The 26,753-nt window shown below is 39.3% G+C and overlaps 2 protein-coding genes across 2 annotated transcripts; one reads left to right on the forward strand and one right to left on the reverse strand.

Moving 5' to 3' along the window:
- Positions 1-1,984: 1,984 nt before the first annotated feature.
- On the reverse strand, positions 1,985-2,591 carry LOC128741000 (mantle protein-like). Its single transcript, XM_053836575.1, has 2 exons — positions 2,586-2,591; positions 1,985-2,509 (listed from the first exon to the last, which is right to left on the reverse strand). The coding sequence occupies exons 1-2, from the start codon at positions 2,589-2,591 to the stop codon at positions 1,985-1,987; spliced, it is 531 nt and encodes a 176-aa protein (XP_053692550.1).
- Positions 2,592-10,550: 7,959 nt separating this feature from the next.
- Positions 10,551-12,089, forward strand: LOC128741001 (uncharacterized). Its single transcript, XM_053836576.1, has one exon. It carries the CDS (start codon positions 10,551-10,553, stop codon positions 12,087-12,089), a length of 1,539 nt encoding a protein of 512 aa, XP_053692551.1.
- The last annotated feature ends 14,664 nt before the right edge of the window (positions 12,090-26,753 follow it).

Genomic DNA, 26,753 nt, shown 5'->3' on the forward strand with positions numbered 1-26,753 from the left:
TATTTTTGTCATTCCAGCATATCAATTGTATTACAGAATATTTTTCATAGCTTAGAATGGCAAGCAGCATTAAACAGCATTTTGCAATGAGCCTTCTTTTTCAGTTCTTCTGTGTTGATTTCAAAGCAAAAATGAATGATCGATACAATCATCAGTTCTAGCTTATTGCGGTATATGAACCGGCCAGATTTGGAACTAATTCTGTATTTACTGGTCCAGAACTTCTGACTTCTTTACTGAAAAGCGAACCGACATAATGCGAAAGCCAAAAAAATTATAGTCTATTGGATGGCTGGACAATAGCTTAATCAATAAAAAAGTATAATGAGAAGTATCAAAGTTACAACTTTATGCATTACGACTAGCTGCGATTACTATTTACTGTAGAATAAATAAAACCAAGTGCATCTGTCATTCTGTATCATTCCATTGAGTACAAAATAAGAGTAGGTAGGAACGTTGAAATTAATAAATGCATTAAACGAGGCAATATTAAAGTCTAAACTTCTCGATTTTTCATAGCTTTTGGTTAGGGATTATTAAATTTTTTATTATCAAAGCCAAGCATCTCCCGGGCTAGGCTTGCTTTATATGAGCCTTTTGAATTTGAATTGAAAAAGTTATTTTATGATTTCTCCTCATGTTGTGAAATAAGACAGTAAAAGTCTACCACCTGAAAGTGAAAGCGGTGGTGAACTGATGATGTTAAAAGCCACTGTTCTACTGATTGTTGAGTTTTCCTCTAAATTATTAAAAATGACATTCATTGAAACTAAGATATTTGCTTCAATGCTGCCTCATTGTTAAAGGATGTACCACCAAACAATAAATGAAAAATCGATGTTAATTGTCCCGGGATCAGTACCGTGAATACAAACAAATGACAAGCACAAGAAGTTGATTTTAACTTTCACTTTGGTTTGTAACGTTTTATTCCTCATAGAAATACACTTCAAAAATCTTGAAGTAAACCACATTCATTAAGAGGAAGAGAAATATAAGTAGGGATAGTCACTAATGGTTCAAAATTTATTTTGCCAAACTACATTCTATTCAGTCGAAAATTCCAAAATACGCTAGTACCATGATAGAATCAAGTAATTCCGTTCCTGCCTAAACCACATCCAGTTGTAAACTAAATAACGGAACCACAAAAAGCACGAATTCCGTCAAACTCCAATAACTGGCATACACTTTTCCCCAGTGAATTCATCCAGATGAACCGTACTCCCCTGCAAACGCTGTTCGGCTCCAGCAAATTCATCAAGTTTCCTTCCCCATCGCTCGTGAAAATTCACTCCCACCGCACACGAACTGGTTGTTTTTCCCGAGTTCTGTTTTGCTTCCTTCCAGCGCCAGCAGCAGCTCGCTGTTGCTGCTGTTGTTGCAAACATTTTCTTTTTTTTTTGTGCCACCAACTGGATGCTGGACCATTCACATTCACGGTACAACACCTCTCAACGGCTAACGACTAACAAGGCGACAGCCAGCGCGTTGGCCCCTCACCGAGCCCTTTCTAGTTCGGTGTATTTAGTTCGGTGGAAAGCGAAAGCTCACGGTCGTCGCTTTCGGTTAGAGTGCGAGCATCCCGTATGTGTGCATTGTCGTAATAATAAATTTTCATTTCAGTTTCGGGAACTTTACTGCCTATCGTTCGACCCTCAGCCAGCTGGCAAGGGATGGATGCTGCTGCTGGATCCATGCCCATTAGAGGGTGGATTGACAGTATGAAAGCAACCGAGTAAAGAGCATATGGGGATTCGTTAATATCCTATTAAGGACATTGAGCTTCGATGAAGCGGCGTGGCTGACGGAATTAAGTAGTATAATTTTATGGAAATAGCAGCTCGTTTCGCGATGCTTTTCAACTGTTTTTCAGTTTTAGATGACTGTCATCAAGCGAAAATTGAACTACAGGTTTTGACTATTTACAATAACAACAATTTATTTTCATATTTAATAGATCGAATTAGCTGATCTTCGCTTAGAACAGTCCCCAGTGCTTCTTGTGCTCCTTGATGTGCACGGTCACTGGAACGTGCTTCTCAATGTACACCGGCTTCTTCACGTACACTGGGACGGGCTTCTCAACATGAACTGCGTACGGTTTCGGCACTTCGACGTATTCCTTGTGGACGACTGGGACCTTGACTTCGACTGGGTAGGGAACTGGACGGTCAACGTGAACGGGGACCTTCTTTTCGACGTAAACTGGAACCTTCTTTTCAACATAGACCGGAACCTTCTTTTCGACATGAACTGGATAAGGGACCTTCACCGGAACTGGAACGTGTTTCTCAACTTCCACCGGGTACGGGACCGGGACCTTCTTGGTGATGGTCGTAGATACATGTTTCACTTCGTGGTGACTGTCGTGGTGATGATCATCGAAGTCATAGCCCTCGTGTTCGTTTCCCAGCTCCCACAGGCCTCGCTTCTCTTTCTTCGAGGAATCGTCAACTGCCGCACAGGAGGCAACGGCCAAAGCCATAGACAACACTACGAACGCCTGAAAAAATAGACAAAAATTGTCCAAAACACATTATTAAATAACCCCTTCGAATTTTTCACCAACTTCTTCCTACCTTCATGTTTGATGCTACCGTTACAAGACGAATTACGCTCCAGTGATTTTCGGACTGCACTCAGCCGGTGAGTTGATCTCAAGCGAATGATACCTATCCACCGGCCAATGGTGCTTTTTATACGTTCAACCGTTTGTTGTGATCAACCACAATTTTCGCAATTTGGACTTAGTTGCGCCCCATTATGCATCCTCCACCGATCGTCCTCCAACCGTTTGGCCTGAAACAACGGCACGCCGATCCGATGACACTGACCACTGAAACGTGGTACGCCCGAAAGGTCAGACAGAAACGAAACATCGTGAACCGTAACATCCTCACCGGTGGCGATGCTGTAAAACACGCATCAAATGTGGATCAATTTGTAATCTACACCTGTAACGACACAGCCTGTAAGCCTTAAATAAACCACCCGCGCGAAAAGGCGAAAACATCGGTTTCATCTTTTTATCAGCTTTTCGATTCTTTGCTAAAGGCAAGAAGGGTGATAAAATGCCTCCAAGGCAACGGCACGCAGCCAGGCAGCACATACGTGTAAACACATCCGGAAGCCTCCGACCCTGCCCTGCCCTTATCATCCGACCCGCCCTGGGCGGTTGGGCCTTGGGACCGACCCCAAAAAGTTCGTTTAAAAAGTTGCAAGGTGACAAAACCGAATCGTGTATTGAATGCTTATTGATTTTCCCTTCGCCCGAGCGGTGAGGAGGGCGAAGGGCGCGGTCGGAGATGGAAAATAAGCTATCATATTTCCTTTGAGACGGTGACGTTCGAGAAGAGAGGCAATTTGGTCCTCGTATGTACGGAAGAGACAGAAGAATGCCACCCGAGACTAAAGTAATAAACACAATATTCAAAGTTTGTTCAAAAGATCCCAAAGAAGTGGAGTTTCATTTCTTTGGTGAATCCCTTTTTTGTCGTAAACTTTCGGACTTGTCCCATTGGGGCGGCGAGACGCATAAAGGTAGCTCTTTGGAGAGACTATGTCCTGTCGTCCTGGAGGTGAGTAGCGTCTTATTCGAAAGTTTAGATATTAGATGGAAAGATGCTAGTTATACACATTAGTAGTAAATTGGTTTGTGGTATTCTGGGATATTTTTAATAGAATCATACGAATCGAATTTATACATTTACCTTTTTACAGTACAATTTCTACAAAGTGTAGGTACGAACATTCACGTACCAAAAATGGGACTCATTGAGAAACACAATCTAAATATCTTCTATTTGACATTTGATTTCACACATGAATTCTTGATACCACAGTTCAAATGATCAAAATTTACATCGACAGAACAGCAATATCTTTCAACGAACGATAAATATTGTTAATGACTGACGAGCCATTTTCTGTGGATTGAATGTATAACTGAAATAATTAGATAAAATGCGGTAATTAACTTAGCGCAATTGCTAAACAGCAAACAGAATAAATTGTGGATGAAAAACTAAACATTCATGAAATTAGCAGCATTTGACATAAAAATGAAACAGAATCAAAATAAAAAATATACCAAAAAAAAGGAAAACAAAATTATTTTTATCCTTTAATTCTATTACCATATCTTTCGATGATAAATACGTATTTCGGTCTCGACGTGAGACCTTCTTCAGTATCTAACTAACTTAGACTGACTCACGTTGAGACCGAAATACGTTTTTATCACCGAAAGATTCGGTAGTAGAATTAAAGGATATAAATATTTTCCTTTTATTGTATCAGGTATTCTACTAAGGCGCTCAAATAAACATTAGTTAAAAAAATATAGGAAAAAATTGAAAAGAAGTCAAATTATACAACACAAATTAAGCTGACATTGAAAGAAAAATGAAATTAATATTATACCTACCCAGAAAATATATTATCCCAATATTGTCGCAATTCTGATTCAATTCCCTAACGATTCAAATATGTATTAAATCCAAACAACAGCTCAATTTAGTCTACATATTCATTTATTTTCAAATAGGTGTTGTCTTAATGTTATCTTATTTTTAATCAATTTGGCATTTCACGTTAAAAAACAAATTTTAGAACGGTACTAAAGTTTTAAATTGAAAAATAAAAGTAACGCACATTTTTAGGAGAAACTTTTTAAAAACTCTCCGGGAAACGCTTATTTTACAGCTCTTTGCTTCTGAAAAGTTACTAAATTTGATGAAATAAGTTAAACCTCCTGTCTGGCCAGTTTCCAGCATAACATTTTTTTAGCTTTCGAATGAAAACAATAGAATTGAACTAGCAAGCATACTTTTTGTACTAGAACTAGTTTAAATTTGTAGGTCTTAGAAATTTTGATCAGTTTACATTTGAGTTTAACTGGAATTTCAGACGGGGGTCTTTTTTTGGAAAAAACAACCATTTCGGTTTTCTTGGAGGAAAATTGGAGGATGCTGTAAAAACGGAGCTGCAAAACGATATCACGTCTCTCAAGAAGGAATGCACAGCAAAGTTCCAACACCACGACGCTGTGTTAGACTCGCTGAAACATACAGTTGACAGTGTCACCCAAAATATTAGTGCATTGGAAAATCGAAACGAATTAGTAATTAGCGGCATCCCGTATCAAAGTGGGGAAAACCTAAACAAAACCGTGGAAGCAATTTGTAACCATCTGGCGATAAGGGAATCTACGGAAACAAGGCGTATGATAACCGGAAGTCGGACAGACGAAAATGGCCTCATTATCCTGGAATTCGCGCTAAAGCATTCCCGAGATAAATTCTACAGCGCCTATTTACGTAAGCGTGATCTTCGCTTGAGGCACATTTGACTGGATTCGGATCGACGTGTGTAGGGGAAAAGTGTATAATGTGCCCCCCCTAAGAATAAATGGATATATCTTAGTCATACTTCCAACGAGTAACATGTAAACTACGTATAATTGTTAGTTTTTAAGCTGAAAGTCTATTGCAACTATTTAGATTAGTTGGTATTGCAGAATAAAAGTGCTACGAATTATTTATTAACGACGTCTAAATTTTAGGTTCTTCAACTATGCCGGGCAAAATGCCCTAGCTGCGGTATAAAATGCCCCATGCAGACTGGGTAATATGCCCCATTCGACCGAAACTAGATTTGTTTTATATAAAAAACTACACAGCAGTCCCCGAATAAGGCGGTTTCGATTAAGAACGTTTTTATTAAGGACGGTGATCCCGAGTGATTCCATTAAGGCGGTCGAACGTCATTATTGGAGTCTACGAAGCATATGGGATTTGACTTAATTGGTACCAACATGGAATAACTCGTTATCTTGACTGCATAGAACGTTGCGGTCTTCAAGAAGGTTATTCACATGACTGCCACCTTTAAGATGGTATGGAAAGAAGTGCAGAATCATCTCACTGCGTGGCGCTAGCGTATATGCAATCTTTTTATAAAACCTGTATCTCGCGCTGCTGACTATCTAGCAAGTTGCGATCTTCGGGAAGGTTACTCATATGACTGCCACCTTCAAGAAGGGATGGAAAAAAAGGAGAATTGTCTCATTACGTGGCGCTAGCGTATATGTAATATACTTATACAGGCTGTATCTGAGCTTTAGAACTTTTTTACTGCTAGCATTAAACTAGCAAGAAACAAAAAAAATACTGCATTACGAGCCAGCTAAATTAGTAAAAGGAAATAAGTGATAAAAATGCATCAATTTTCTATGATTAGGCCATTTTTATGAAGTTTTGGGCATCTGAGAAATTGGGGATGAAAAAAGAACAAGGAGGTTCTTTTGATTGACGAAAAAAATATATTATAAGCATTTTTACCTAAACATTAAACGTGACAACCAAATCTGTTCTTGCTTTTCACATGTCCGTTATTATTTTCTATGTAAAAACCTACTAAAAGAAACAAAAAAATCGAAAGAAATTTTTTGCCGATTTTCAAAAATTCCATGCTTGAATTTCCATTTCTGTTCATGTTAAGCGTTAATACTTCTTACAGCCATTTCACGAGTCCTTTTGGCTGTAGAGCTCACAGACAATTGATTTAATAAAAAAAAATTGACTTATATTCAACCAATTATTTTTTTGCCCCCGATTTTTCAAGGCAAGCCAAAGGCGGAGGATGGGTGACAAAAACTTTAAAAGAAAATTGCAATTGTCTTATATATTTTTTCATGAATCGTTGAGAATGTTTGGAAACTAGCTGGAAATATATGCACGTGACTGAGACCCATGAAATAAGTGAGTTGGTGAGATTCTATGGTCATTAATAGATAGTAGATTGCCACGATTTTTTTGCAATCAGTGAGAAAAAAAATTGAGCGTTGAAGTTCGTGATTTGTCATAGTTTTGTAGTAGTGAGACAACTCTGCAGTTTTTTCCATCCCTTCTTGAAGGTGGCAATCAAATGAATAACCTTTCCGAAGACCACAACTTGCTAGATAGTCAGCAGCGCAAGATACAGCCTGTATAAGAAGATAACATATATGCTAGCGCCACGTAGAGAGACAATTCTGCACTTTTTTCCTTCCGTTCTTAATGGTGGCAGTCAGATGAATAACCTTCCCGAAGACCGTAACTTGCTAGATAGCCAGCAGCACAAGATACAGCCTGTATAAGAAGATAACATATATGCAAGCGCCACGTAGAGAGACAATTCTGCACTTTTTTCCATTCCTTCTTAGAAGTATCAATAATATGAATAACCTTTGCGAAGACCGCAACTTGCTAAATAGTCAGCAGCGCAAGATACAGCCTGTATAAGAAGATAACATATATGCTAGCGCCACGTAGAGAGACAATTCTGCACTTTTTTCCTTCCGTTCTTAATGGTGGCAGTCAGATGGATAACCTTCCCGAGAACCGCTACTGGCTAGATAGTCAGCAGCGCGAGTCCCTAATAGCAGTCTTACTGAGGGGTTTGCTGTATATTGAAAACATCTAAAAAATATTACTTATAGGAAAACAGGGTCAGTTTTATTTATTACAGAAATAACAAATTTAGCGATTTTCATAAAATATATGTAAGCAGATTAACAACAAAGAAAACAATTCATAGATTCATCAGAATTCTGACAATGAGTGTGAAACCATTCACTACATGTAATACATTTTTGCCATCCATCTCCGTTTATTGAGTTGCTGAATAACCAACCACAAGTAGGGCAGATGATATCTTCTAATTTACCCTCTGTTTTAGAATGGGGTTTACGGTTAGGTCTTTTCTTGATGCTTTTTATATCCTTGGATGCATGAGCTTGTTTAAGCTGCTTCCGATATGGGGAAGACGTTAAGTCTGCACATTCGTCCTTCTTTCTATTGCTGTTACGTTTCTTTTGTTTATGTGCATGTGGGTCTGGTTTGAGATTATGAATTGGCGGCGGAGTATCGAAATTTCCAGAGCGATTCAATTCTTTTAAAAAATCGCGATCCCATCGACGGCGTTTTGGCTGGGCAACATGTTCAGATGGAGTGACGTTTTCCTGGATATCGGATAATTTTTGCTTATGGCTGTTATTTATCCTGGAGGTTTGATAAAACACGTTTGACGATGACGGCTGTGGATCCTCTTTTGGTTGTTCGTTATTTTTAAAAAGACTGGTTAAATTTGTGTCACTTTGATGAAGCATTGATGAATCTGTGAAGTTTGGAGGCTCTAAAGCTGTTTCCTCGATACATGAGGAAATAGGATTATCATCATCGGTTTCTTGTACGACGAGTGATGTGAGGTTACCGTTTTCATCTACAAAATAAAATGTACTTAAATCCGTAGTCATGTCTTCTGAAACACTACATGGCTCTATAGTGGTAGCATCGATGGCAAGAGCAGTATCGTTGCATGAAAGTTGCTGAAGATTGAAAGGCTGATTTTGATCCAGGCTGAAGTGTGGATATGCTGCAGTACTAGTGGCTTCAGTATTCAAGGAAGAAACATTATTATTATCATCGTTGGAATGTTTTAAAAAGTCAGAGGAGGCAAAATCGTTATCTGAAAACACATGGCGGCTGAACGGATATATGCCAGTTTTCCGAAAACCATTTCGAGCCACGGAGATAGTAGCAGCTTCAGTGTAGGCTTCATTAACTATTGCAGCAACATTATAAACCGTTATAGGGTTGCCGTTGTTTCGTTTCATAAATGAATCCAAAGCTTTTGAGTAGTACGCTTTGAACGGTCCCATGAACGAAACGTCTAGTGGCTGAGTTTTATGGGATGTGTGAGGAGGAATGGATAGGACACGAACATGGTTAGCTATTGCCTTCTCCAACACTTCCAAATTTTTCGTGTGGCTCGAGTGGCCGTCCAAAATAAGGAGTACCGGATCCTCAGCTGTCGGATGGGCAAACAACAGAAAATGATCAAACCAACGTGAAAAGGTGTCCATGGTACTCCAACCATTGGGGTTACTTGCAAAAATCGATTCGGGTGGAGCACCCACCTTCAACGCATCATTCATTCGTTGACGCGGAAAAATGAATAATGGTGGCAAAAATTGGCCAGATGCCGACATGGCCATCGTTATAGTCGTATTGACACCTCTTTCTGCCGATACAAGTCTACCAACTTGATGTTGGCCCTTTTTTGCCATCACTTTAATATTCCGTGTCTGAACCTAAAATAAAAAAATTAAGGCAACAAATGTTCAACAATGATAATAACTTCACATACCGTGCTGACACCGGTCTCATCAACATTCCATATCCTGCTTGGTGGGTAAGCATGCTGAGCGTAAATACGTTCTAAGAGATCGGCGAACTGAGTAGTGGTTTTTCTGTTAAAGCCTTTGGCCCGTGCGAGTGACGTATTTTCCGGTGTACGGAGAGTAAGTGTTTTATGGCGTCGCAGAAAACTTTTCAGCCAATCTTGTCCCGCTAACTTACATCGTTTGTCAAACGGGTGCTGGATTTTATTTTTCTCAGCCATTTGATATGCCAAGCTGCGCATCTCTCTAGACGATAAACCGTGAAAGCATTCACTCATTTGGATTGCATACGTGGCCAGCTCCTCCTCCTGTTGTGGCGAAAAAACTGTGGCAAAACTTCCTAGCGGTGGCAGCGTAATCTGTTTTGGATCTTCCGTCTTTTCCAAATACCGCCTCAGTGTACGCTTTGGAATACCGTACATATTTGCAGCCTGATTTTTTGACAAACCATTGTGAACTGCGGATATGGCTTGAGACATGTTTTCGATTTTCCACAATCGGTGTCTGGGTTCTGGTTTTGGTTTCCGTGCCATCTAGAACATACAAAAAAGGTATGTTTACACATTCGCAGTATCAATGGGGCACATTACACCACCACAAGTGGGGCATTATGACCGAGTTTGACTTGTTATGAAAAATTATAAATACTGAAGCAAATTCAGCGTTTCTTACCGTTTTTCCACCGGAGATAACTTTTTAGAACGTCACTTCACACAACTGAAACACAGCAACCAGTTCCTTACAGATTATAACACTTAAAAAGCTTACGAGAACGAACCGAAAAGTTAGATCGTGAGCTGCTCGAAATGAAATTTATTTTTGTTTTTGTTTTACAGTAAGTGACAACTGTCAAACTTGCATAGTAGGGTGGGTCCATCAATTGCTTGGGTTACTCGTTAATATTACATTTTAATTTGTGCTAATTTACGAAAAAAGCAGGTGGGGCATTTTGCCCCGCCGGGGCACGTTATACATATTTCCCCTACATCAGTGAAAATCTAGCAAGTGAGGCGCGCAAGGCGAAAGCGTCAGCACTACGCTTGAAGAGGAATGGCAAGCTGGCATCGGTGTACACCAAGTTGGGACTCGTTTACGTGAAGCGGACTGTTAATGGACCTTCCATCGCTTTACGATCTGATGGAGATCTAAATGAATTTCTGTATCTATGTTTTTCCGTTTATTTTTGAAGTTATTTGTATTATGTATTTATGCACTTTTTATGTTGTAACTGTGAGTCGATAATTGTAATGTCGAAAATTTATGTATTACCTACCGCTATGAAGATGCAACCCTCTAAAAATTGCTTCCCTTACTATACTTAATGCTTCCCGTACCAAATTACACTTCGACGAACATACCGGCAGCAGTGTTAAACGCGGCTTTGATTCCTGGTAAGCTGAACATCTGCCACGGTAACGCCCAAAGTTTATGTGCGCGGCAATCTTCGAAATTGGACGAGGTTCGAAATGTTTTAGTCAACTCTAAAATAGAAGTCGCGTGTTTTACTGAGTCGTGGCTTACTTCAAAAATTAGCGATCGCAGTATTGGTATTTCAGGGTACACGGTTGTACGTAACGACAGATCTTATAGACGTGGAGGAGGAATTGCTGTGTACTACAGGAGCCAACTGAAATGTTCTAAGATTTTTGGAACGGTGCTATCATCGGACTCAACTGATCTAACTGAGTGCTTGGCTTTAGACTTTCGGTTGTACGGCGAAAAGATTCTGCTGATGGTCATTTACAACCCACCGGATAATGATTGCTCGTCTTTTTTGGCAGAAAAGCTGACAGAATTCGCTGTTCGCTACGAACATATTTTCATCGTAGAAGACTTTAACACTGACATGCTTCGTTCAAGTGCCAGACGTGTAACGTTTGAATCTATTCTCAGCAATTTTTCGTTAACGTCTGTTGGTGAAGAGCCAACATTTTTCCATAACGAAGGAAGTTCACAGTTAGACCTTTTTATTACCAGCAATAATGACAAGGTCATACGCTTTAATCAGGTCAGTTTTCCTGGACTGTCACAACATGATTTAATTTTCGCGTCGACAGATTTCAATGTCACACAGTCTACACATGGGAACACTTATCGTGATTATGTGAACTTCGACTCGCAATCTCTGGAAAACGCAATACTCTCGATTGCCTGGAATTACTTTTATGAAAATGAGAACCCCGATGAATGTTTGGAATTCTTCAATCGCCATATCAAAGCTGTACACGACTGCTGTATACCTCTCCGAACCAGAGCTCGCCGTTGGAAATCAAACGCATGGTTTAACGGTAATGTTCGACGGTGCCTCCTTGAACGTGATCTGGCGTACAAAGATTGGCTTAGAGCTACACCACAACTGAAGGCCATCAAGCGACAACAGTATAAGGTGTTGCGAAATCGTGCGAACGCCGAGGTTGCCAGAGCAAAAAAAGAATACCTTAAGAGATATTTGGATAGCAGAACGTCATCAAAATGTTTATGGCAGCGTGTGAGGAGCTTGGGGGTTGGCAAAGCACAAACGGCGTTGCCCAGTGATTTTGATCCCGATGAAGTCAATAATGTGTTTTTATCGAACTATACCGGCAGCGCCACCGTAGAAGAAAGTTTTTCAAATGCAACGTTTCCATCACCGTATAACTTCTCTTTTCGCCCAGTGTATTGGTGGGAAGTTACAAATGCTATCTGGGAAATCACGTCACATGCTGTAGGACTAGATGGCTTGCCTATCAAATTTATCAAGATCATCTTACCGTTGGTTATCCAGCATATAACGCATCAACCGCCTCATTGCATCCTCTACTTTCCCGAATTGTTGGAAGCAAGCAAAGATTTTGCCATTGAAGAAGAATCCACGACTTAATTACATCAGAAACTTACGTCCAATCAGTATATTATGCGGATTATCTAAAATTTTCGAGAAACTTCTCAAGCAGCAAATGACTTCTAACGTGGAAAGTAACAACCTTCTTAGTGAATTTCAAGCTGGTTTTCGTGAAGGTCAAAGCATTAAAACCGCTGTGCTGAGAGTTCATGATGACTTAGGGGCAATAATCGATAAAAAAGGTGTCGGCATTTTACTGCTACTTGATTTTTCGAAAGCGTTTGATACCATTCCACATCGGAAACTATTGGCGAAACTGCAAACACAATTCAATTTCTCCTCTTCAGCTGTCAGCCTGATACGTTCATATTTACAAGGAAGACAACAAGCAGTGTTCTGTGGTGATCGCTTTTCGAGTATGGTTCAAATAACATCTGGTGTACCTCAAGGCTCAGTTCTCGGCCCTTTGCTGTTTTGTTGTCACATAAATGACCTCCCGAATGTTCTTCACTATTGCTCTATCCAGATGTATGCTGACGATGTGCAGCTCTACATTGGAGGTCTCAGCCCGTGTATGCGCGAAATAACCAGCAAAGTAAATGAAGACCTTGAAATGATTCTGGCGTGGTCGTGGCGAAATGGACTTGTAGTTAATCCTGATAAAAGCAAGGCATTGTTCGTTTCCAGCAGACGGAGAAGACATAATGGATCTATGCTGCCGATGTCCAACATCATGATGGACGGAGTGTGTATCGAGTGGTCCGAAAAAGTGACTAATCTTGGATTCATTTTTCAAAGCGACCTGCAATGGGACGGCCTATTATCACAGCAGTGCGGAAAAATATATGCTGGTCTGCGAACGCTGTATACTTGCATGTCTGCTGCGCCAGTTGATGTCAAGTTAAAACTGTTCAAATCGCTAATCTTGCCGCATTTTCTATTTGGAGATATTTTTCTCGTTCGCCTCAGTGCTGCTTCTTTCGATCGCCTTCGAGTGGCACTAAATTGTTGCGTACGCTTTATATATGGGTTAAGCCGGTATGATCATGTGACTCATCTGCAGAAAAATTTGTTGGGATGCCCTTTACAGGTGTTCTACTCGTATCGATCCTGTATTTTCCTGAGGAAACTGATAGCGACACAAAATCCTGCCATACTGCACAGAAAATTAATACGTTCCCGGGGTCGCCGTTTGGAAAACTTATTGGTCCCTATGAATAACACAACAAAATACGCCAACTCGTTGTTCGTTAGAGGTGTGCTAAATTGGAACCGTTTACCACCGACAATTAAGCGTGCGTCATCGGAAGTAGTTTTTAAGAGAGGCTGCATCGAGTTTTGGAATCGTCAGTAGGGAGTTAGTTTTAGTTAGTTAGTATTAGTAATTAATTAGGATTGCAAGATTTTACAAGATTTGAGCTAATAATGACAAACCGGAGGTAGTATATTTTAAAAGGTTGTACCTTAAACTACTGGTAAAGAACACCAAAATGTTTGCAAATAGCATTCTCTTGGCGATTTTCCCAAAACAGAGTTTGTCAACAACTGAATAGTGCACATATTTTAGAGACAATATACATCGAGATTTACTCATCTAGAGATACATGATACTTATTCAACTTAACAATCCTATAATATTCTTATTACGGTCACTTATATCATTCAGGAAATAATACACCCGTAATACAAGGAAAGGGTAAAGTATTCGAGCCCAATGAAAAAAGCAAGCTGTACACAAATGAGTATCAAGAGAGTGCACTTCAGTCGTGTTGTCGCGTTAGCAAAACAAATAGTTTTGCTTTTGTTATCACGCACACGTTAAAAATTGCAAGCATCAAAGTTGCCATTAAGCCTGCCCGACCATTAGCTCCAGCGTACGATACTGGCCTAACAAGCCAGTCGTCGTATGTTCAAGTCTCGACTGGGTCGTTCCGCAACAGACTTTGCACTAGTCCCGTTATATTCCTGTACTCTAATAACCGGCAGCGAAGTCTCTCGATAAAGAAGGGTCAAGTTCTGAAGGACGTATGGTTTTGTTTTGCTGATAAATCTAGATTTTACCAGATTTTTTATTGCATGCCCAACAAAGCTCAAAATTTTCCGGATATTTGGTAATGTCCAAGATTTTTGCCAGATTTCTGTTTCTCCGTCCTGTCATCACTCCTAATTTCAGATAACATTTTGTATCTGCGGAGAACAAAACAGGCAAGACGTTGGGTTGGTTGCTTCGTCAAAAGAATTTTGATCAGCATGTGCTCTTTTTTTCGTCTTTTGATAAAAGTTGAAGAAATACGTATCAGCTGCTGTTGTCAGGAAGCCATAGAAATAGCTGTTGATTGGCTGGAATTGACAACGCCATCAATGGTGAAAAGGACAAGGATGTGTTATCTAACGTGTTTTGACTACAAAACCACTTTGTAGCGAATAGCAGTGTCTATGTCATCATGGTTCCGCAATATTCCGAAAAGAATTTGATTTCCTCATCATCTCCACCAACTACTGACTTAATTCGGAGTTTTATTTACCATCCTCGGAAGTATCTTGACCTGATAAACAACTTTTTCGAAAACATCAACCTTATATCTCGTCGTGATTCGGAAATATCGCCAAATGAATTGAATTTCACCGTATAGGGTAGAGGTTCCATATTTTGCCAGTTTGATGAATCCAAAGCCGTTTTGCATATTTTTGGTAGACTTAAAAGAAATTATTTGACGAATTGGTAAAATTGAGGACATCAACACGACACGAAGACATGGAAATCAAAATAGACTTTGCAGTTTCTTACGAACCATGATAAGTGAATGAAATTGTCTAAAAGAACGAAATCAACCGAATCACACCATCGCATCGCATTCTCGGGAGATGTGCTTAACGACCCCCCAGGGCTTGTCTTGAGGTGATCCTGACGAATCCGTTGTGGACAACAACGCCAGCAGCATCAGCAGCCTAAAAGTCGTAAAAAGAGCAAAATAAATTACATTTTATGCCTTACTCCGACAACGCAACGGTCAGCTGCGGGGAGATCAGGCACAAGAAAGACGCGGAAAAGTCGTTACAAGTTTGCGTTTTTCTTCCCGTTTCCCGTACTTCGTTTGGGCTGCGGAAGGTAACAGAAAACGCTGGTCTATCGGGTTTCCCATTGCCAGGATGAACAGAGTAAGAAACGCATTAAAAAGAGGGCCAATCCTCAATGAAATATGTAACACCTCGCCCGCCTGCCATTCAAGATTCCACTCTCGGCGCAGGCAAATGGACTTTACTGCGTGTTTGCAAGAAAAATGTCACGCGAAGTACGGAGTAGCCGTCGAATAGCATACTTAGCGTTGGTTGGTGAACACAATTTCGATGAGCCAGCGGCAATTTTTCTTGTGTTCCCAGAAGAAGGTCGTAAACTTTTTGTTGGCCACTTCAAAGAATCTTTCAGTGAGCTTAAAAAGTTGAACAATTGAGACGTAATTTCTTGAAAATGCTAGACCAAGTTTAAAGCGGGGTACATCTGCAGCAATCGTTTTATAAATAGCCTTTTTATTTTATGAAACATGCAAAGTATTCTTTCTGAAGATTTTCATCTTACAACTACGTCCCCCAGCAGGCCCTAACCAATTACTCATATTTCAATGAACTGAACTGAAAGATTTATCCTTCCGCTGGAACCTATCCAGAGAGCAAGTATCAAAAATTCCTGCTCCGTCCTCCCTTCTTCGTAGACTCGGTGTCAAACAAGGGTGTGAAAATTATTGACATTTTTTGAACTTTCTCAGCTGCTCCCCCCAGAGACAGCCTTCTATCAGATGCCGGCCAGCCTCCGACATCACGCACCACCCGAGAAAGACAGGAAGGGTGAATCCGATTGCAATTCTGGGGGAAGGCAAAAATTTGCCTACTTTTGCTAGCGATTTTGTTTTCAATACACCACTTTACGTTATGTCTTACGTCCCTTCAATCAATCGGCTGATGGACCAACTTCGGTTGACGGCGGGTCGGCTCGGAGGGTAAGTGAGATCGATACGCCTTCGAGCCGTATAGCGGGTGTATGGTCCGTGATGGGGAAGGACCGCTTTTCCCCTTTTACAATCCCGCCGTCATGGTTCCGTGCCCGGCGTTATTCGTGAATGATCAATATTTTGAATATAAATCGACGTCACCGGAACGTTCGACGTATTTAAAGGCATGTCATAATTTTCCGCTATCGGAAGTGATGATAACACGGGTAGTGGCAATAAAAGCAGTAGCAGCAGCAGCAGCGGGAAAAGAACAATGTTTGGTATGTTCGGTGGTAAATTGTCGCTTTTAGAGGGAAAGGCAGAAAGGGCCAGGAACTTGGGTGTGGGATAAAAATTATGATGGACTGTTTGCGTTTGAAATTTACGTGTTTAAGCAACGATTGACGGGATTTTTGGATCAGGAGATCAATTTGCATGGAAGCAATTAGCCAAAGCTTTCTTGAAAACATACGCCATTCTGGAGATGATTTTTATAAAATTTTTAAATTCTGGTATACCCAGATACAACTAAAATGCGTTTCAACTTGTGATAAACAGACGGAACTTATACTTTGATCATAAAGTAATTCGCAAATAGGTAATGCTTGAAATACTAGAATTTATTTTATTGCACTATAGTATGCCGGTTTCTTTGTTTTCTCGAAATGTTGTCGTGCATTTCTAAAATATTCCCTCTCTCACAGATATTTTGATTTTGGTTTTCTCTTTTCCTTTTTACCTATGTTTTTTCCGAAATTAAATACACAGGGTTAAATTCCTCAATCTTAAACTCGATTTTAAATTAAGATTTTTGAATTTTCAAATTTTTTTCTGCTTTCTGTTTTCTGTTTTCTGTTTTCTGTTTTCTGTTTTCTGTTTTCTGTTTTCTGTTTTCTGTTTTCTGTTTTCTGTTTTCTGTTTTCTGTTTTCTGTTTTCTGTTTTCTGTTTTCTGTTTTCTGTTTTCTGTTTTCTATTTTCTGCTTTCTGTTTTCTGTTTTCTGTTTTCTGTTTTCTGTTTTCTGTTTTCTGTTTTCTGTTTTCTGTTTTCTGTTTTCTGTTTTCTGTTTTCTGTTTTCTGTTTTCTGTTTTCTGTTTTCTGTTTTCTGTTTTCTGTTTTCTGTTTTCTGTTTTCTGTTTTCTGTTTTCTGTTTTCTTTTTTCTGTTTTCTGTTTTCTGTTTTCTGTTTTCTGTTTAGTGTTAACTTTCAACTTTCAACTTTCAACTTTCAACTTTCAACTTTCAACTTTCAACTTTCAACTTTCAACTTTCAACTTTCAACTTTCAACTTTCAACTTTCAACTTTCAACTTTCAACTTTCAACTTTCAACTTTCAACTTTCAACTTTCAACTTTCAACTTTCAACTTTCAACTTTCAACTTTCAACTTTCAACTTTCAACTTTCAACTTTCAACTTTCAACTTTCAACTTTCAACTTTCAACTTTCAACTTTCAACTTTCAACTTTCAACTTTCAACTTTCAACTTTCAACTTTCAACTTTCAACTTTCAACTTTCAACTTTCAACTTTCAACTTTCAACTTTCAACTTTCAACTTTCAACTTTCAACTTTCAACTTTCAACTTTCAACTTTCAACTTTCAACTTTCAACTTTCAACTTTCAACTTTCAACTTTCAACTTTCAACTTTCAACTTTCAACTTTCAACTTTCAACTTTCAACTTTCAACTTTCAACTTTCAACTTTCAACTTTCAACTTTCAATATTCAACTTTCAACTTTCAACTTTCAATATTCAATTTTGCACTTTTTACTTTTTACTTTTTACTTTTTACTTTTTACTTTTTACTTTTTACTTTTTACTTTTTACTTTTTACTTTTTACTTTTTACTTTTGACTTTTTACTTTTTACTTTTTACTTTTTACTTTTTACTTTTTACTTTTTACTTTTTACTTTTTACTTTTTACTTTTTACTTTTTACTTTTTACTTTTTACTTTTTACTTTTTACTTTTTACTTTTTACTTTTTACTTTTTACTTTTTACTTTTTACTTTTTACTTTTTACTTTTTACTTTTTACTTTTTACTTTTACTTTTTATTTTTTACTTTTTACTTTTTACTTTGTACTTTTTACTTTTTACTTTTTACTTTTTACTTTTTACTTTTTACTTTTTACTTTTTACTATTTACTTTTTACTTTTTACTTTTTACTTTTTACTTTTTACTTTTTACTTTTTACTTTTTACTTTTTACTTTTTATTTTTTACTTTTTACTTTTTACTTTTTACTTTTTACTTTTTACTTTTTACTTTTTACTTTTTATTTTTTACTTTTTACTTTTTACTTTTTACTTTTTACTTTTTACTTTTTACTTTTTACTTTTTACTTTTTACTTTTTACTTTTTACTTTTTACTTTTTACTTTTTACTTTTTACTTTTTACTTTTTACTTTTTACTTTTTACTTTTTACTTTTTACTTTTTACTTTTTACTTTTTACTTTTTGCTTTTTACTTTTTAGGCCATTACAAATATTTTTTAAACTGACCCACTGACGGTGCAGTGGGATTTCGAATGCCCCGATTTTGGTAACAAAAGTTTTTGGCAACACAAAATATTTCACTTCCAAATATATGCTTAAATATCTGTTTCCGCATACATGCTTTAAATGACGAAAAAATGATGCCCTCAGTGGGTTCATGGAAAAAAGTTTGCGGTTATGGAATGTTTCGAACAATAATATTTTTATTGCCGTAGGACTACGTCTTACCGCAGGTTGTCAAACACTTACTAGCACCGGACGGATAGCTTTTGGCAAACTTTTTAAACATAAAATGGTTGCAATCGTTGATTAATAATATTTAGTCAATTTCTAACGCATTTACATTCAATTTCTTCATATCAAAATGGGTCTCGATTTGGCACGGTTTCGATTTTGGCAACATAGGCGACACGCATTTGTTGCCAAATTCGAAATCCTACTGTACTTTATACTTTTTACATTTTACATTTTACATTTTACATTTTACATTTTACATTTTACATATTACATTTTACATTTTACATTTTACATTTTACATTTTACATTTTACATTTAACATTTTACATTTTACATTTTACATGTTACGTTTTATGTCATAACACTGAACACTGTTGAATTTATTATTAAATTTCGCTTCTAGAAAAGTAACCAAAGTAGCAATCAGTCATAGTAATCACGCCATCTTTTTACAAAAGAAAGCAACATCAAACAAATTCAAACGAACAACATGTTTTGCCAGCATGTGTGATTCCCCTCTTTTCAACCGGCGAGTTGAGTGCCATGCTGGCACTTTACGATTGCTTTGAGTGTTCCCCTCAATGCTGTGTTTTAGTTATCCGAGAAACACACCGCTTAGCTGGCAGCATGTTTACTTTAGACAGCATTTCTCTTTGCTTATCCACCCATCGAACAGGGTGGAAAAGCGAGGAGGAAAATTTGATTGCAATCACTTTTGCTGCCCCTTGCGTTGAGTTGCTTTTCCTTCTCCCCTAACATGCAGCTCGATTTCATGACGCGTAGGTGAAAGGAAGGGTAAAAGTATCGCAATCGGAGCCGCAAAGGAAGAAAAATATAAAATGTTTGTATATTTGTGTATTGGTTCCGAACCGATAAATTTTTATTAGTTGACGTTGCACGCTCCACGCTCATTCCCCTCAGGCTCAGTCAGCGGAACATTTTACTAGGCTGTAAATGGTGAAGGTCGAATTCAATTTCTGGCGGAAGTAAAGGGAAACCGTTGCATGTTTGATTTTCCTCACGACTCGTAGGGAAAATATGTTAGGCAGTAATAAACAAATGGGACGTGTGGGTGAGGTAACAAATCCCTGCGGTGTAGTTTAGCTACCTGAGATATTTTGTGCGTGAAGTAAAATCTAAAACAGGACTTCTTTCAGCTACGGATGAATTATATGTAGAATAGCGCCATGCTTTTTAATACTCATACTAAACGACCATCGTGAGGCTCATCATTTCTCGATTATTATGTGCGGAGCACATCCGCTATTCTCACGTACATCTTGAAGCTATACTTCAAACGGAGCTGGAAAAGCCGCAGATGTGATAGAGAGACGCAGTAACGCAATTTATCCATTCATCGAATGTGCGTTCTCGGCTCGGCTCGGAAACTGAACTAACAAAGAAGCAACCGACTGCGATACGGAGAACGAAATTGCTATCCATTCCATACAAATTGCCCAGAAAAAGAAGCAACAAAAAAGTTTTATTTCCCATCCTGGTAAAGGCTTGATCTTGATGGCCCCAACTCGGGGGCATTTTGTCCCGCACTCAAAATGGGTGAAAAGGAGCGTTTATACCATTTTGGGCAAATGCTTGTGGGCTTTCCCTGCGGTTTACGCTCATCCCTTTACACTGGCTGATGGCTGCGCCTGGCTTGAGGTTTGAGCGTGATGAAGAACCGGGTGCAAACGAGACCGGAAGAAGAAAAAAAAACGACGTAGGTACCGACGTATTAGAATTCCGTTCATGGCCTGCACCATTTCGTCTGCGCTTCGGAAACGGATCGGAAAGTTTGTCCTCTCCTCTCCGTCCTCTCCTGAGCGGTTCACGGAAAATGCTATTAACAGGAATGTGTACAACAGGGCACTTTTTGACATTCCGTAAAAGTTTCTTTCGGTTCAGTTGTTGTGGTGAGATCAATTCGAACAGTTGATGACCTGGTTGCTCTGGTCATCAATCAAACAAGAAAGGAACGCACAACGAGAGTGCTACATTGATTTTTTTTCGTGGTTTGATGTCATCAAAGTTTTCGGAAATGTTTCCAGCAAACACTTTTGCACTTTTTTGTGGAAACTGGATGATAGGTTGAGTCATGATTGCATACGAAACTAATTCTTCAAAAACTTCCAGTAGACTCAACAAGAAACAAGAACAATGCAACCAGTTCCTTCATTAGTCATCTTGATACTTTCCGTACCTGAAAGTCGGAGGGAAGTTCCACATCCCTATCGCTTTTCACAGCATCCCAGAAAGTGCGTACAGAAGTGTTGAAAACGGGTGTTACATTCACCCATTTTCATGGCTAGGAAGGAAAGTAGATTTGAAAACGGAACGAGGGTGGAAAGCATGCTCGAACTGGGTTGGTTCTCCGATAGCATCGGGATTGTGTGGGAACGTGACTCGTAAAAGTAATTAAAATTTTCCAAAAGAATTTGTTCACTTTAGCAGGTAGCAAATTACGGTTCGGCGTTGCGAAGCGTGTTAAATTGCGGTTGGATTTATTGCTTAATTTAACACTCTTCGTTTTGGGTTTTTGGATGCTTGCTGCTGCAAAATTGAAAGAGAAATTCCTAGAATCAAAAATCCTTATGATAAATCCTTGGGACTAGGGTTTAACCGGATCAAATTTACCGCCACAAAATGCAGATAAACTAAGAAGCAAACTGACGCAAAACAGACCTCATAAATAATGCGAACCATCCTGTCCTGTCTTGCTTGCTTGCTTGCGATAACAGACAGCAGGATTTCCTCCCACAAAAAAAGCGCACCCGCACGCATTCGACAGCTTTCTTCGCGTCGCTCTCGTGGGTGGTGGGGGTGAAGGATATCAACCGCCCAAAATGGTACACATTAACCTCAACCGGCAATAAATTATTCATCCCGCAGTTCTCTAAAGTGGCGGTCGAAGCAAGCCGGGCCGCCGCCTTTTGTTGCAAGTCAACTTGATTAAGTGCTCGACGGAACTTTTCCCGAAGCTCAGTAGGCGACCTCCGGCGGCGGTGGCGGCGGCGGCGGCAGCAGCAATCTTTGCTCGCGTCAGTTCAGTTCTGAGTTGTGCTTGTTGTTTTAGCATTTTGATGAAAAGCAGTTCTGCTTTTCATCGTTCTTTTTGGGGAGCGTTTTTTTTCTGTATCGGGAAAGTGCCTTGAGTGAGGAGCAAAATCAAGGAACAAACAAAAGTGATGATGCATTTAAATCAAACTTCTCGTTTGCCGTTCATCCGGTTTTCCACAGGCGAAAAACTAAGGATCATCTAGGAGGAGGTAAGCAAAACAAACATTTAAAATTAATAGGAAAACACCAGTCGGTCCGAAAATTGGTACCAATTTTGCCTGGAAGCAGGGAAATTGCCTCATCCAATCATCGGAGCAATCATTCCGGGTGACACACATTTCCAGTGAAGCTCATCGTTGGCACCATTTTCAATTGCCTGGACTATCTCGTGTGACTCACGCCTGGTGCCACAAGTCTGCGTCCTTTCTAGTTCTTTCTCTGGCTAGGTTTAATCAAACAATCGCATTCGTTTCTCTTACTTATCCTGCCTGTCCCGCGGGGGCAATCACATGGAATTGTTGACCCCCGCAGCAGCAGCAGCTGCAGCAGCCAACACTCGAATCCAACAACGCGTGCCACCCACTGAGAGTGGTTGCCAATGAAGGCAGGCTGTCCCGATAGTTTTTTTCCCCCCGCGAACAGAGGATAAGGTGAGATCCGGCTTTGTTCGAACTTGTGTGCGTTCAGAGGCGTCTAGTTACAACAGTAGCGTTCGAAGCCATAAAATTCATGGCATTTAACTTTTATGTCCGCCCCGTAGTTTGCCAGTTTGTGCAAAATATAGTCTTTTTATGGTGGAGGCAACTAGGTTTTCACCGATTTCTCTTGGGTAGAAGGTTAATCGCTTTTTGATCTGCTCCACCGTCGTAGATTTGGCAGACACCGTTAAATTCAATTGGCCTTCCTATAATCACGGCGCTATGGGTTTCAAATCGGAACTGAATCCCGGTGTAATCCAATATCGGTACGCAAAACCTCTCTCTCGGATCACGATAATGATGTTGGCAGTACATCGGTGGAATTTCTAACAGATTTTTACTTACATACATTCAGCAGCTTTGGCTTATTTCTGCGGGAAGAAGGCTTTCGGAAGAAGATTAGCATAACTTAGGAATGCTGTGCCATTCCTATGTTGGCTCTGCTCCCGCTGGTAACGATGCTGGGTTCATAAAAGGGATGAAAGCCGTAAAGGTAAATGCAAAACAATGTAGCAGGAACGTCGTAATCATCAAACTCATCAGCGTTACAATCATCATCATCATCATCGACCGGAAGACTCCGGTGGTTTTTATGTCTTCACAGAAAGAGAAAAAGGTGAGTAAATCCAACATGCTACCAACCATGCTGTGACGATGAAGTATATTCGAGGTGTGAAAGTTGTGGGCACAAAAGTAAATTATTTGCTCACATATTGTGCAAATATTTCCGACAATGTAATCCCGGTACTTAGCAGTGTTTTTTTCTTTAAAGTGGTTTAACTTTGCCTTTGATGAAATGCTCGTCTCGAAAGACGCTTATAAAAACTTTAGATGGGCTTAAGTTGTGTTTGAAATAAAAGACAAATCTGCTCTTCTGTTAATGTTTCATAATATTGCTTCTGCCGATATTTTGAACACACCGATATGACCGTAGAACTGAAGAAATTTCCCTAAAACTATTATCCACACAAATGAGGAAATTTATTGCAGTATACACAGGTTGGATCGTCCGGGTTGATACCGCAGTTTACTTGAATGGATTTCTTCATTCTTATGTCAGCACCTGAAAATAGTTCAAGTCGTAGTATTTAATGAAACACTCACATGTAAAGCTAACGGGGGACAAAAAACTGCCAACTCAATCAGAAAATCTTGACCTAAATAGAGAACTGTGCCTATGTTATTACATACCAGAACCTTCTGCGAACAAGGATAGAAAGGTGCATATCGCAACTAAGATAATTAAAGCGAAACGAACCATGCCGCGAATTAAAATAACTAAAACTTGCCTTGCCAAAGTCCTAGTAGCATGCCACAACCTTGCGCTTATATACGTTGTTGTTGCTGACTCGGATAAGCCCGACATCAGATTAGGTTATAATTGGTGTAACTGTAACAATCTTGTACAGTTCTGAAATTAACAAGTAAATTCAATGCTTGAAAATATACTTTCAACAGTCTATCAATTAACTTTCGGCTTGAGACATCTATCTGACTTCACGTCCTTTAGACTTTTAGATTTTTCTACTTTTTACTATTTCAATTTTTTGACTTTTCGACTTTTCGCCAAATGAATTTTCTTCCTTTCGACTTTTGAACTTTTCGAATTTTCGACTTTCTGACTTTTTTGACTTTGGATTTTTCAACTTTTCGACCTTTTGACTTTTTGACTTTTGGACGGTTCAACTGTTTAACTTGTAAACTTTTCGACTTTCGTACTTTCCGACAAACGAATTTTCTACTTTTCGATTTTTAGAATTTCCAACTTTTTGACTTTTCAACAAATAAATTTTTGACTTTTCGACTTTTCTAATTTACGACTTTTTGACTTTTCAACAAATGAATTTTCTACTTTTCCACTTTTTGACTTTTCGAATTTTCAACTTTTTGACTTTTCGACTTTCTGACTTTATCTGACTGTTCGACTTTTCGACTTTTCGACTGTGCCACTGTTCGACTTTTCAACTTTTCAACTTTCCGACTCTTCGACAAATGAATTTTCTACTTTTCGACTTTTTGATTTTTCGAATTTACTACTTTTTGACTTTTCGACTGTTTGACTTTAAAACTTCTACACTTTTCGACTTTTCAACAGTTCGACGGTCCAACTCTTTGACTTTTTGACTATCTGACTTTAGGACTTCTAAACTTTTCGGCTTTTCGTCTTTTCGAACTTTTTACTTTTCAACCGTTCGACCTTTGTGACTTTTCCGATAAATAAATTTCCTACTTTGTGACTTTTCGATAAGTGATTTTTGTACTTTTTGGTTTTCCGAATTTTCAGCTTTTCTACTCTTTGACTTTACGGTCCTTTACGGCCATGAGGCATGGACTTGCTCATGGAGGACCAACGGAGGACTAAGGTCGCCTTAGTGTTTCGAACGGAAGGTGTTGCGCACCATCTACGGCGGAGTGCAGATGGAAGACGGAACGTGGAGGAGGCGAAAGAACCATGAATTGCATCAGCTGCTTAGGGAACAACCCATCGCTCACACCACAAAAATCGGTCGCCTGCGATGGGCTGGGCACGTCGTGAGGATGTCGGACGACAGCCCGGTTAAAAAAGTTCTCAATAACGATCCGACTGGAACGAGACGGTGGGACGCGCAGCGAGCAAGATGGATCGATCGATGAAGTGGAAGGTGACCTGCGGACCCTACGTAGACTACGTGGCTGGCGAATTGCGGCCATGGAACTAGTGGAATGGAGACGACTTCTTCGTACAGCAGAGGAAACCACGGCCTGGAGCTGATTAAGTAAGTAAGTAAGTACTCTTTAACTATTCGACATTTCGGCAGTTCGACTTTTCGACTATTTAACTCTACGACTTTTCGACTTTTCGACTTTTCGACATTTCAACTTTTCGACCTTTCCGATTTTTCGACCTTACGACTTTCGACTTTTTGAATTTCCGACTTTTCGACTTTTTGACTTTTCAACTACACTGAAGTCGCTTTTTATGCGACTATTTTTCCGCGAATTTCAGAATTTACGCGGTTTTTTACGCGAATTTCAGAATTTACGCGGTTTTGTTTTACGCGGGACGTATCCTTCACGTAAAAAGCGACTTGAGTGTATTTAACTCTCCGACTTTTCGACTTTTCAACTGATCTGAGCGTGTAGGGCGCGGTATCTCTACATATTTGCGTTGATAAGAGGAAATGCTTATCAACTTAGAGGCTATATGCTACAAGAAGTGCTTCATTGGTTCCATTGTTCCTGGTTTTTGCTGTCAGATATTGTAAGCTAATCTATACCTATAAAGAAGGATTTCTGTCTGTCTGTCTGTCTGTCTGTCTGTCTGTCTGTCTGTCTGTCTGTCTGTCTGTCTGTCTGTCTGTCCTGTGTTCCTTATAGAATCAAAAACTACTGAACCAATCGGCGTGAAAATTTGCATGTAGAGGTTTTTGGGGCCAGGAAAGGTTTTAGTGATGGTTAGAGACCCCTCCCCCCACTAAGAGGGGGGGCTCCCATACAAATGAAACACAAATTTCTGCATAACTCGAGAACTAATCAAGCAAATAGAACCAAATTTGGCATGTGGGTGTTTTCGGTGACAAGAATTTATTCTAGGGTAATTTGAGACCCCTCCCCTCTTTATAAGGGGAATTATAACTCCTCTCCCCTTTAAGAGGGGGGGTTTCCATACAAATTTCCTCATAACTCGAGAACTAATCAAGCAAATGGAACCAAATTTGGCATGTGAAAGTTTTCGAGGGCAAGAAAATTTTCTATGTTGAATTAGGACCCCTCCTCACTTTAAGAGGGGGGGCTCCTGTACAAATGAAATACCAATTTCCTCATAACTCGAGAACTAATCAAGCAAATGGAACCAAATTTGGCATGTGTGTGTTTTTGGAGACAAAATTTTTTTCTATGATGAATTGGGACCCCTCCCCACTTTAAGTGAGGGGGGGGGGCTCCTATACAAACGAAATACAAATTTCCTTATAACTCGAGAGCTAATCCAGCAAATGGAACCAAATTTGGCATGTAGGTGTTTTTGGAGGCAAGAATTTTTTCTATGATGAATAAGAACCTCTCCCCACTTTAGGAGGGGGGACTCCTATACAAATGAAATACAAATTTCCTCATAACTCGAGAACTAATCAAGCAAATAGAACCAAATTTGGCATATGGGTGTTTTCGTTGACAAGAATTTATTCTATGGTAAATTGAGACCCCTCCCTCTTTATAAGGGGAATTGTAACTCCTCTCCCCTTTAAGAGGG

The sequence above is a fragment of the Sabethes cyaneus genome, chromosome 3 (genome assembly GCF_943734655.1).
Source record: "Sabethes cyaneus chromosome 3, idSabCyanKW18_F2, whole genome shotgun sequence".
Lineage (NCBI taxonomy): Eukaryota > Metazoa > Arthropoda > Insecta > Diptera > Culicidae > Sabethes > Sabethes cyaneus.

What these genes read in the sequence shown, in the direction of transcription:
- LOC128741001 (XM_053836576.1), top strand. Translation starts at nt 10,551, where the DNA reads ATGCTTCCCGTACCAAATTACACTTCGACGAACATACCGGCAGCAGTG.